This window comes from Martes martes, assembly GCF_963455335.1.
Source record: "Martes martes genome assembly, chromosome: 1".
In the NCBI taxonomy this organism is placed as follows: domain Eukaryota; kingdom Metazoa; phylum Chordata; class Mammalia; order Carnivora; family Mustelidae; genus Martes; species Martes martes.
The window spans coordinates 198581931-198594364 of NC_137888.1; the positions used below are offsets into that span (position 1 = coordinate 198581931).

General features: G+C 53.0%; 2 protein-coding genes across 5 annotated transcripts in view; both read left to right on the forward strand.

Moving 5' to 3' along the window:
- Positions 1-4830, forward strand: part of USP4 (ubiquitin specific peptidase 4) — a 51573-nt gene extending 46743 nt beyond the window's left edge. For both annotated transcript variants that reach the window (XM_080797619.1, XM_080797620.1), the window contains 5 exons: positions 190-308; positions 663-812; positions 1762-1865; positions 3621-3709; positions 4063-4830. In XM_080797619.1, the coding sequence (XP_080653745.1) occupies positions 190-308; positions 663-812; positions 1762-1865; positions 3621-3709; positions 4063-4224 (624 nt within the window). In that variant the 3' untranslated portion in view covers positions 4225-4830. The remainder of the gene's footprint in view (positions 1-189; positions 309-662; positions 813-1761; positions 1866-3620; positions 3710-4062) is intronic.
- On the forward strand, positions 4178-8754 carry LOC308339185 (uncharacterized protein C3orf62). 3 transcript variants are annotated; one of them, XM_080797640.1, is made up of 4 exons: positions 4178-4423; positions 5695-6112; positions 7014-7105; positions 8195-8754. In XM_080797640.1, the coding sequence occupies exons 2-4, from the start codon at positions 5700-5702 to the stop codon at positions 8458-8460; spliced, it is 771 nt and encodes a 256-aa protein (XP_080653766.1). In that variant the 5' UTR covers positions 4178-4423; positions 5695-5699; the 3' UTR covers positions 8461-8754. The 3 variants fall into 3 exon arrangements, with proteins under 3 accessions (XP_080653766.1, XP_080653765.1, XP_080653764.1); XM_080797639.1 differs by lacking the exon at positions 4178-4423 and adding an exon at positions 4470-5025; XM_080797638.1 differs by lacking the exon at positions 4178-4423 and having other exon boundaries at positions 5463-6112.
- Positions 8755-12434: the final 3680 nt, after the last annotated feature.

A 12434-nucleotide genomic window follows, 5' to 3' on the forward strand; every position in this document is an offset into this window, starting at 1 on the left:
TCACCGGTTCCCCAGCAATTTAACAAACTCAGTCAGACTGAGAATGGAAAGCACTGGAAGATTTTGTCACTATATGTTCAGAGGCTCCAGAAAATACATTATATCCTGGGCATGGGAGCTTGGGAGGCTGTGGCTTTACCTGGGAAGAACTCATGTCCCCACCGGAAATCAGCACTTTGTCCTCCACAGGCCTACGAGAAGCACGTGAGCATGCTGCAGCCTCAGAAGAAGAAGAAGACTGCCGTGGCCCTGAGAGACTGCATCGAGCTCTTCACCACCATGGAGACCCTTGGGGAGCACGACCCCTGGTATGCAGCCCCCCAGTCTGCAGGCGGACACCCGTGCAGCCCGGACTGAGATCTGCTGGGTCCATCTATGTACATAAAAACCCTTTTATGGAGGCGGGGAGATTTGTCACTTTTTGTCACTTCTTTACATGACTGACCCTCTATCGCAGTCTTTCTGTACCAGTTGTTTTCCGGACCGAGAAAGCCATCCCCCCAGACCCCCGTTTCAGAAGCTGGCTTAGAGCTGCCCCCACCTCTCCAAGCAGCCATGAGGAGTGCAGGAGAGGATGTTGTGGGATTGTGACTGTGCCTCCGTGCTTGGGGGCCCTGGCTCGCCGCCTCCCCGCTGAGTGGAGGTTTCTCTTTCCTCCGCAGGTACTGTCCCACCTGTAAGAAGCATCAGCAGGCCACTAAGAAGTTTGACCTGTGGTCCTTGCCGAAGATCCTGGTGGTCCACCTCAAGCGTTTCTCCTACAACCGATACTGGAGGGATAAGCTCGACACAGTCGTGGAATTCCCGGTCAGGTGGGTCCCTGAGCTTCGGAAAATTAAGAAGTCAGCAGGAGACGGGGGCACTGGCTGGCAGAGAGTTCTGTCACCAGAGATTCTCCTGCATTAGGATGTGTGTTGCTGGGCTGCAGGCAGTTGGACTTCGGCTGACCCCCCTCCCCATCCTCCTACCACTGGGGAAAAGATTGTCCGGCAGAAGCGCTTCCCAGGCTCAGGGTAGCCCCTTAACTGAGCTGGGCCTCCCGTCCGTCATGGGTCCAGGGGGGCTGGGCTCAGCCAGTCGGCGCAGACACACAGGGCTGCTGCTCCAGAAAACTGGATGACTGGGGGCAGCAGCAGGGGCGCAGAGCCACCTGTCCGGCCCCTGGGGCAGAGAGTGGGACTGGCTGCCTACTCATGTCTCCGGGTCCCAGGACGCAGAGTGATGGGCCGAGGAAAGTAAGTCAACCAAGTAAGAGTTCGTCCTCAAAGTGCAGATTTTAAAATGCTTCCTGGGGGGTGGGAGTGGAGGTAGAGAGATGGATAGAGTATAGACGTTTGTCTAAAAATGTATTCAACTTTTCTGTATGTTCGAAATTTTTCAAAATAAAATGTTGGGGAAAAAGGTGTTCTGGGACCTGTTTTGGCATTTAGCTGAAGTATTTATGGCTCCAGCTGTAATTTTGATCCTGACAGCCAGGATCCGCATAGCGGCTATAGCCCTCTTGTCCGTGCCCAGAGCGTGTCCTCCCTGCAGGGTGCAGGGCCAGAGCTCCTCGGGCAGCTTCTCTGCAGCCTGCACGGGCCAGTGCTCAGCTCAAGCCCTCGGGCCCCTGCTGTCACGGCCTCTTCATCCGCTTCTGCTGTGGTTTGCCTTCGAGGGCTCCCGTGTTCCAGCCTCGTGCATTAAAGGGGTTGCTGGGTTACTGCCGCTTCTCTCTCTGAGTTTAATGTATTAAAGGCCATTTTTGTGTTTTGTGCTCAGAGCTCTGAACATGTCGGAGTTTGTGTGTGACCTGTCAGCAAGGCCATATGTGTACGACCTCATTGCCGTGTCTAATCATTATGGAGCCATGGGGGTTGGCCACTGTAAGTACTGGCGTTGCTGCCTCTGACGTGTTGACGCGCCCTCGGCCAGTCTCACTGGCCCTTTCCTGTGTGCGGGGCCCTGCCCTAAGCGCCTTACACAGTGGCACAGGCTTGTAGCGTCAAGGTGTCAGGCTTTGTTGAACTACTGCTGGTACTGCTTCATTCTCTATTTCTCTTCATATTGTTTTTTTTTTTTTAAGATCTTAGTTTTAAGTACTTTCTCCTCCCAACATGGGACTCGACTCGAACTCATGACCCCAAGATCAGGGGTCTCATGCTCCACTGACTGAGGAGCCAGGCACCCCTGGTCTTCATATTCTTGAATACAGTAGTCCCACCTCTGGGAATCTATCCTATGGAAAGTACTTGACATTGGGAAAAAGCTTTATGTACAAAGATTCAGCTATTGTAGTGAAAAATTAGTAGCTGCATCAGTGACCCAGCAGTTGGCACTGCTCTCCACCTACATGTTGGAAGAGCGCACAGCCATTGCAAAAGAAAATGAATGATAACATGGGGAGATGCCCAGGACATGTTCAGACTTGTGTCATTGCAGAAGCCAGTATCACAGCTATGCTAAAGCAGAAAGCAAGGAAACTTCTCTCTCTGCTCTTCCTTTTCTTCCAGAATGTCTGGAATGTGGAATGTGTAGGTTTTTGTTTTTTGAATGATTTATTTATTTGAGAGAGAGAGCGAGCACGCATATGCAGTGGGGAGGGGCAGAGGGAGAGGGACAGTAGGGACAGGCCCTCGGCACCTTCTCCTGCATTCTTCACCCCTGGGGTAGGCGCTGCAGTGAGGGATGAAGGGCTGGCCCAAAGTCAGTGCAGCAGGTGGAGACAAGCAACCAGTTCTCCATTAGAGTCCGTAGAGTCTGGAAGGGACAGGAACTGCTCATTGCTGCTGGGATTACTGTTGTAAACACATCTTGCCGGGGAATAGTATAAAATCAAGACAGGAAGTGTTTGCTGTGGGGAATGCTGGGACCGCTGTGAGGAATTGTTACCCAGCCACAGACTTTTCACAGTTTCAGAGAAAGATACATTTAAAGCGTCTTGTCCACATCCCAGCTCTGCAAAGCCAAACGCCCAGGGTGCCCCTCACCAGGATTACCCCGGAGGATACAGAGGTAGGAAGAGGCAGTAGTAGCCATCTGCTGGATCAAGTGAAGTTTGACTTGACTGGTTATTTTGAGAGCCATTTTTGCTAAAATCTTAAACTATCAGCTTCCTTTGTGGGTCCCTTGGCTCTGGATGATTACTTATAGCCATCCTGAAGATCGATATTGGATTTCTCTATTCTTTTGATTAGTTTCCCAAAATTACAGCTTAAAGCCTTGGCCCCTGATAGCTCCATTTTTACCACCACCCCACCTTTTTTTTTTTTTTTTTTAAGGGCAGGAGGGAGAGAGATTATGGGAGCAGGAGAGACGATCTTAAGCAGGCTACACACCCAGCATGGAACCCAGCGCAGGGCTCAAAATCACAACCCTGAGATCATGACCTGAGCTGAAATCAAGAGTCGGATGCTTAACCAGCTGAGCCTGCCAGGGTCCCTCCCCATTTTTACCCTTTTTGAGGAAGAACAGATTTCAAAAAAAGAGTTATCTTTTAGTTGTCACCTGCAAATTACCTTTAATTTCAGGGCCTTTGTTTTATTTTTTTAGAGTTTTATTGTTGTTTAGTGCAAGCCTAATAAACTAGCCAGATGAGTTCTCTGGTGATTGCTAGAGGTATTTTCTTTGTTGACTTGCAGACACTGCATATGCGAAGAACAAACTGAACGGGAAATGGTATTATTTTGATGATAGCAACGTGTCCCTGGCCTCTGAGGATCAGATAGTGGTGAGTAGGCTCTAGTGCTTGATTCCTCCTCTTACCTGATGGATTAAAGCTGAGAAGGGTCTCCCAGGCCATCCTGATGGAGGAGCTAGGAGTGGTAGACAAAAGAATTGACTGCCATTCCTTCCAGAACCCTTGCTAAATGAGAAGCTTCACTCTCCAGGTTTGGTCGCAGGCATCGGCCCTTCCCCAGTCTCTAGGCAGGGTCACCTTCCCGGTTGCCTCTGTGCATCGTTGCACAGGGCAAGATGGCAGAGCCCTGAGAAGAAAGCCCTGTTTTGAACAGTGAGCGAAAAGCTGGGAGAATGGGTGATCATTCCAACCGGTGAATGAACTTTTCCCCTCTTGTGTTTTAGACAAAAGCGGCTTATGTGCTATTTTACCAACGTCGAGATGATGAATTTTATAAGACGCCTTCAGTCGTCGGTTTTCCTGGATCCTCCGAGGGAGGGACAAGCCCAGGCAGCTCCCAGCAGGGCACGGGGGAAGATGAGGCTTGCAGCATGGACACCAACTGATGCTGCCTCTGAGACCCTGCTGCCCCTCAGCACCAGTGTAATCCCCCACGAGAACATCTTTGACACTCTGAAGACTACTAGTGTTCCGTCTAAAAACCAGATGAGGAAATCCCCTTCTTTTATGAGCAGAAGAAAAAAAAGACCCTGTTTGCTCAGAAGGGTTATGTCAAGAGGCTGAATTATTTTTCTTTTTATACAGGTGGTGAGAAATTTCTGTAAGACCTGTGGAGCTGGAAAGGGTGGGGGGGGGTCGGGAGGGGGGTGCACAGTGGAGTAAGGCCGAGGAATTCCAAAGAATGGAGAGGAATACTGTCATTGAGTGCGGTGGCCACGAAGACCCACTGCAGGCCGCCCTGAGTTCCTGGATTTCTCATTCTGGTGCTGGTTCCTGGTCACCCCAGCAGTCTGCCCACAGTAAACCAAGCCTCCAATTCACTTGATGTTGTCCTCTTCTCCCTTGCTGTGTGCACTGACATGGGTTTATAATTCCCTCAAAATTGGTCCCTGAAGCCCATTTCTGTTTCCCTTTGAGCCATCTTGGAATTTCCAGCTTTCTTCCCCGTAATGAAATGAAGATATTTGGTGTTGGGGTCTCCCGCCCCTCAATCTCGTGTGGAACCTAGCAGTTCTGTTATGTCCCTCACCATCCTTGATGAATTGAGACGGTTGGAGACGGGTTGGCGCTTTTATTAGATATCACTTAAAAGAAGTTGATACACAAAACTTCTGGGTCCAGTGGCCCATCCAGTTTCTCTCGACGTTGGCTTGAGAATGGGAACCTTTCCCTTCTCGCTGACTTTGGTAAGAAATGAAATTATGCCCCCCCCACCCCCAGCGGTTTCTGGCTGGTCTTGCCCCCGCATCCGGCCGCGTCCCTTGCTGGTGGGGGTGGGGGGGCCTCGCTTCCGCTGCGGCCAAGTGGGTTTTAAGAAGAGGTGGTCAGTCCGGGCATTCTTGTCTGACCTTTAACCTTGGCGGGGGTGGGGGCAGCAGGGAACGCCATTCTCCGGCACGCGACCGGCCGGGAGGCGCGCGCGGCGACCGTTGGCCCGGGTGGCGGTGTGGCCGCGCTGGCGGGTGAGGACACGCCTGTGGACCTTCTGCCCGAGGGCGGGCTGCGGGCTGCGGGCTGCTGGCGAGGGCCGAGAGGGGTTGCAGAGGCGGCTGGGCCGGGGGGCAGGGGCGGGCGGGCTGGGCGGGCCCGGAGCCGGGGAAGGCGGGGCTGGGCGTCCCTGGGTTTCCAGTCCGACCGCTGGTTCCGCTGGGAGATCCGTGGGCCACACCCGCCACCTGGGCAGGAGGACGCCCGGAGTGTGGGTTCCTCTGCCGTCTGGCCGGTGGCGTGGATCAAGCTCCAGGAGATGCGCCCTTTGGGGGTGGTTTGGAACTTCGTCTGTAACGTTATTCTCGTGTTGCTCTTCCAATGTGCATTTCCAATGTGTTACATAATAAAGACGTCGTCGCTTTTAGGGGAAATGTCTGAAAAACTGCGAAGATGCAGAAAGGAGCTGACTGCAGCCATTGACCGGGCCTTTGAAGGCGTCAGTCATTCCCAGGAGTGCTCGGGCCGGCCGAGGCTGGAGCTGGACGCAGCGCCGCTCTCCTTCCCCCTCCCCGTGCACCGGCTCCTCTGCAGGAGGCACCCGCAGGCGGCCTGCTCCTCCTCCGCGGCTCCCTTCCTTCCAGTCCCGTGTGCTCCTGAGAACGAGAGCCCTGCCTTTGCGCCAAACCATGCCCCAGTGAATGCAAAGCCACAGGCTTCATGCCCGAAAAGAAAACCTCTGACCAGTAAGGAAAACGTATTGATGCATTCCTCCATTTTGGCACCCGAAAGACAGTTCTGGAGAGCCGCGGGAGACACGGAGAACTGGAGAAAAGACAGCCTAAGGTGATTCCAACTTGACAGTGTAAAAAGTTACAGTCAGGGGGCCCTCGTTTCTGAAAATGTGCACGTTCCTGAGTTGAGTGCAGTACCGCTTCTGCCTGCCCTTAGGACTGCCAGACACTTCCTAGAGACCACTCTGCGGGTCCCACAGTGGTAGTGAACGTTAGAGAAACTGATTCTAAGTCACTTTGTTTTTCATACTGCAGAAAGGAAAATCTTCATTCCAGTGTCCGTGCTAGGGAGAGGCCAGATGGGTGGCTGGTCCCTACTTCCTGCTTTCATCCTTGCTTCTGCGCTCTTCACCCGCCTCTCCAACCAACCCCCCTCCCCACCTCATGAGGTCTTAGACCTCATGTTAAGATCTCCCTTAGACCTTTTTTCCCCTGATAGCTTTAAAGTTTGTCTATTTACATAATGTCTACAACGTGGGGCTCAGACTCACCACCCTGAGACCAAGAGTCACATGCTCTTCTAACTAAGCCCGCCAGGTGCCCCTCTCCCCGGTAAAGTTTAAACTGCCTGGTTCTAGGCACCTTGAGCTGGAGCAAGGATGACCATATGGGATGGAACTTCAGGGTCCTGCCATCTTGGCTGCTCTGGAAGCAGTGAAGGAAGAAGCCATTGAGTGGGTTCCATTCTGACATGTGAATACGGGCGTTTGTAGGCAGGAAGGCACCGTCACAAAGGTGCTGTCACGAGTGCGCTGTCAGCAATGCTCATGAGTCGCGAGGATATTATTAGTCGACTTCACTGACTCAGCAGTTTCCAGTTGTCTCTGTAATCACAGCATAGTTACCAGTATGTTTTTGCTTTTAAGATGAACACTGAGTTCCCCACAAGGTTTTCTTTGAAGAGGCTCTAACCCTCTACCTTTTCTTCTTTTTTTTCTACCTGGGGGTTGCAGGAAAGATATGGAGAAAGATTTGAAGGTTGACTCAAACATGCCACTCAGCAATTCTAGCCAAGAGGTCACAAAAGATCTGCTTGATATGATTGGTGAGTACAAAGGGCAGACCTGTCCCCTCTTTGGGAGGATAGGTCCTTCACGCAGGCCCCTGAGTTGGCAGGTGTCTTTAAAAAACAAAACCACTCTCTCAGTTCTCATCCGTCTACACGGTGCCTCTGTTTTGCCCACGGCAGGCTCTCTGCACAGGGCCCTCATGCAGCTGATAGCCGGTGGAGTCGCATGGGAATCAGGTCATTTCATAAATGTCTGGTTACAGTGAATCCCTGGGCATAAGGGACAGTCATCCCCAGGACTTGGCGGTTGAGCGTAGATCTGGAGACAGGACATAGGCAAAGATGGGGTGGGGGTGTGGTCCCCCAAGATTAGAAAGAAAGTTAGAAACTCACGTCTCTCCCATAACGCCAACACCCAGAGAAAGCCAATGTTAACAGTCCTGGAGATCCTGCCAGAGGTTTTTCCCTACACATCTGTACATTCTGTGTGGGAACTGTGTATTTTTTGTATGCTCTTTTTTTCAAATGACTCACGCTGCTCAGTGGACAGACAGCCCCCAGTTAAGGGCACTGCCTGAACCTCTTGGCTCTGAAAGGGCCTCCAGGTTCTAGGGGATGAAGGGAGGCCTGGTGGGAGGAGAGGCTCCCCTGAGGCCACAGCAAGACACCTACTGAGCCACTGGGCAAGTGGCTGGCATCTCCTCTGGGGTAGCCGCAGAGGGGAGCCAGAGTCCTCTGCCTTGGCTCACCACCCCCCACACTCCTTGCCAGCCCCGGGCAGCAGTCTGACTCCGCTAGAGACTCTCATAGGAGAGTCAGTTTTTGTCAATTTTTCTCATAGGATGTGTTGCCATGCCTGCAGGTCAGGGAGTTCCCTAAGATCCAAGACAAGCCCACACATGTCTGAGTCGTCCTTCCTGGGGGACTGGCGGGTAGCTGGGCTCAATAAACGCAGAGTGAGAGGGGTGGGCACCAAGACCACCTTAGCACCTGGGGCTCAGTCTGGCAGCCCACCTGCCCTGATGACCCCGGAGAGGGCTGCCCGTTGTGGGTTTTCACTGGTGCCTGAAACGTCTCCTGAAACGTCTCACTGGAATCGTAATGCTGAATGTTCTTATTTTTAAGACCATACGAGCATCCGAACTATTGAAGAGTTGGCTGGGAAACTAGAATTTGAAAACGAGCTGAACCGTGTGTGTGGCCGCTGCGGAGATTCACCCTTCAGGGAGGAGGCCTGGGCCTTGCTTGTGGACGAGAGCCCTCAGAAGGGCCCAGAGAGTGACCCCGGCAGCCTCAAGCAGGCTTTCGACGATCACAATATCGTGGAGACCGTGCTAGACTTGGAGGAGGACTACAATTTGATGAGCTCTTTCAAATACCAGGTCGAGTAAGGACAGCTGCCTGGAGCTTTGGTTCTTTCCAGGAGCAGGCTGCCGTTCGGGCAGTGGTCAGCGTCCTGGGGGCCTCTGCCACATACGTGGCTGGCAGCATCGGAGAATGCCATACTCTTTAACTTGCACTTGTGTCCCTTTTTGAGCTGAAAGCCCAATTTTTTTATTTTGTTGTTTTGAATTGTTTCTCACTGTTGATTTTTTTTTTTTTCATTTTTCTTGACATCTAAACTGTGTTTTTGATTGGTATTTAATACACCCAGTACCCAAGGCAGGTGCTGGTCGTGGCCTCTGCTGAGTCTCCCGGTGTTCTTTTCCATGGGCCCCTGAAGAAGTAATGGGACCACAACCAGGGTGGGCTTTGTGTACCCCCTGGGACCAGCCCAGGCCAGCCCAGCCCACACAGACTGTGGCCCTCAGCCCTCTTCCCCTTGCACGCCTTGCACACAGGGCTGTCTGTTCTCTGCCTGGGCTCCAGACCCTCCTCATGTCCAGACCAACTTCCCCTCGGCACCCCCAACCCTGACCCTGCTCAGCTCAAAGACCGCTGCTGGGGCCTCATGGTTGTGTTGGAGGGGCTGACCCCCACCTGACAGGACATTCCCATGAGGCCTCCCCACCACATGCCCCACATCGGACACCTGGGCCCCCAACACAGGGCAGTGGGAGAAAAAGGTAAGCACAGGTCCTGCCCATCCACCTTCATGCCTGAAGCTTCACGCGTCCCACTCCAGGCCTGGAGACCCTGGAAGCCACAGGTACTGAGGCACGAAGGGGTGGGGACAAAGAAGGAGCTTGGCCTAAAAGCCTAAAAGCCTGGCAGCAAAAGCCTAGCAGGGCTGGCTCCAGCCATACCCCTGGAAAGAAAGGACAAGGACATCATCAGGAAGGGAGGCAAGCTTTGATGCCTCCCGGAGACAGAGTCTCAGAGAAATGCCTGCCTTCTGGGCTCAGATGGGCTGCATGGGGGTGAGGAGGCTGGCACAGGGGCTATTGGTAAGACCCAAGGAACTGGGAAGGAAGGCCCCGTGGCCAAGGGGTCCCCCTGCCAGGCCTTCTTTTAGGCTACAGACCTAAGCACAGGGCAGGCTGCAAAGCCAGGGACCCAGGTCTGGGGTCTCCCACTCTCAGATGGAGACTGCACTCCCGCTCCCCAGCAGGGTGGCCACGTCATGGGATGGGCCTCCCCATGGGAAGGGCCTCGGGACAGCCACCCCCACTGCCCTGCCTGGGGCAGAAGGGGACAAGATTAACCGGAGGCTCCTCCCCAGCCACCCTACACTCAGTCCCCACAGCAGGCGCACCCTCAGTAAGCACTCAGGCCCCGCGGGGTGGGGAGTTTCTTCTCCCTTAGCAGGAAGGACAGGAGCAAATGAGGAGAAAGGCTCAGAGCATCCTGGGAGGCCCTGCTCAGGTGTAGGGTGGTCTGTGCGCAGAGAGATGTCTACCAGATACCCGAGAAAGCCAGGGCTCGAGACAGTGCGTTCCGAATAGTAAGTGCTGATGTGGACAGTCTCCCGGGGAGAAGGTGGCGCTTAATCCCGCCTAATCCCACCCCATCCCTTCACCACCCTTGACGCTGGACTTCCTAGGAATAAAGGGGAAAATAAAAACATTTCTTTTTTTCCTAAAGATTGTGTTTATGTGGCAGAAAGAGAGAGAGGGAGCTTGCACAAGCAGGGGGAGCAGCAGCAGCAGGAGAAACAGGCTCCCTGCTCAGCAGGGAGCCCAGTGCCGGGCTCAGTCCCAGGTCCTTAACCAACTGCGCCACCCAGGCTCCGCAAGTCCGTAAATTTCTATGGAGAAGCCTGATGGCACCCAAGCAAGTGATAAAGGGGACACCACCAGTGATGTCATGTGGATGCCACCCCCACTCCCAGCCCCCGGCCATAGGGAGCAAGGAGAGGGGGGCTCCACTTCCGTTGGCTTCTTACCCAAAGCCCATGTCCCTGGTCTAATCACAAGCTAAACGGCTGACAAACCCAGGCTGGGGAGGTCCTGCAGGATGCCCGGCCGGCACTCCAGACTGTCAAGGTCATGAAGAACAAGGAAAGAAGACTCCAAACCCGTCACAGACTAGTGAAGACTAAGGAGACACACTGATTCTCTGCGTGGTAGTCGGGTTTGCATCCGGGAGCAGAACGAAGATGATGGAAAAACCGGCCAAGTCTAAATAAAGGCCAGAGTTCATGTATTTTTCTCAGCTTTGACAAAACGTGCCTCAGTTATGTAAGACGAGGGGAAGCTGGGTGAAGGGTGGATACAAACTGTCATTGCAACCTTCCTGTAAATCTAGTTATTCTGAAACTTCAAGCGTATTTATTTTTTGAAAGTGCACTTGGTCTCCAGTTTGTACAGATGTGTGTGAGCACAGCATGTGCAGGAGATTGTTACGGAGGGACAAGGAGGTTTATCTTTTTCCCCCCTTGTCCATATTTTCTAATTTATCTGCAGTGGACATGCACGGCTTCTTAAAGCCCTCATCTCCACCAACCAGCCACGGGTATCCCTACCCGCTGACTGCCCTGAACTGACTTTCGCAGTCCCCAGAAGCTGGAGCAGAGGCCAGACCCACAATGGGAGGACTCACAGGACCTTGACCTTGAGGATGCAGGGTCCAGGGATTGGAAGCTCTAGGTCTCATGGAGCTGCTGCTCAGCATTCCATTCCGGCTCCCCCCAGGGTCTTTGCACAGGGAGTGGGTGCTGGGAATGGGGGCCTAGACCTAACCATAGAAGACTGAAAAAAAAGAAAGGATTAGAGGAGACTGTAGAGGAGACTATGGTCCTTGAGAACAAGGGTCAGCATGGGGGAGGGACCCAGCTCTCCCTGGTGGGACAGACAGACATACTGCTATTTTAGCTAAGACTTTAGGTAAAAATTGAGATTTACCAGAGGGGTAATTCGTCCTGGGATCCTTGAATGAGGAAATATTCCTCACTGTAGAAACACAGCTATTCAGTTAAAACAGGTGAGCCCTGAACCTCTGGCTCTCCAGTCCCAGACTAACAGGGGGAGCCATATGGCCATTTCCCTGGCGACATGGACTCCTGTCTCCATATCCCTGACTCCCCAAGGTGCCCCAAGGAGACCTCTCTGCCTTTGTCATCTGCTTTACTGGGCAGATGTGTGCTCACGCACGTACAGCGGGGGTGTTTGGGGAGTGGGGCTCCAAGGACCTAGCTAGAAGTGGAATAGGAGTCTAGAACATTTATTTTAATACAACTTCCTCAGGTTTTCAGGGGGCTGGGACCAAAGGCTTCTCGGAGAGACAATGATAGTCATATTTGAGAAACTAAAAATGTTTTACGTCATTTGGTTCTCTCCCCCGCAGCTCATCTTGGCAAACCAAACAATCACTGAATTGTTTCCGTGGAAACACCAAACTGTGATTTGGATTAGCAGACTCAAAATAGAAACAAGGCAACCTCAAGAATAAATAGGAGCTTTGGAACCTGCTAGTCACAAACTGCAAATTCAAGCCACAGCACAAGGCACGTGAGAAGTGGGGCCCATCTAGCCCTGTAAGAGGTCTCCAGGTCCCCTGGCTGCATCCCACCCGTGTCCCTGCCCAAGCCACTAGAAAGCAGCTGTATATGCAGACTAGTAAGACTTTGTAAGGTGGGAGCTGGTCCGCAGAAGCTCCTAGGACCTGCTGGGGGGCAGGCAAGGACAGTTGAAGAAGAAGGGGTAGGAAAAAGGAGAGACGAGCCAATGGTTGAGTGAAGGTCAGCAAGGAGCGGAGAGCCACAGCTAAGGCCTGAGAGCCGAGCAACAGTTCTTTCAAAAGGACAATTTAGGGATGCCCATGGGCTGGAAATGTTGAGCCTGGCTTCAGCTTCGCCCCTATTGCCACGTTCTCCACATTCCTGGACATGGCTATCTAGCCACGTGGGGCTAAAGTCTGAAATCTTGCCAGGTGAGCTCTGGGGACACTTCCGGTTGGTAAGCCTCTGCTTCTGTGTGGCTCCAGC

Bases quoted from the DNA above. Each gene is read 5' to 3' on its own strand.
- LOC308339185 (XM_080797638.1), top strand. From the start codon at position 5,586: ATGCGCCCTTTGGGGGTGGTTTGGAACTTCGTCTGTAACGTTATTCTC. The intron at 6,113-7,013 runs GTGATTCCAACT...TGGGGGTTGCAG, and splicing joins TGGAGAAAAGACAGCCTAAG to GAAAGATATGGAGAAAGATT. The intron at 7,106-8,194 runs GTGAGTACAAAG...CTTATTTTTAAG, and splicing joins AGATCTGCTTGATATGATTG to ACCATACGAGCATCCGAACT.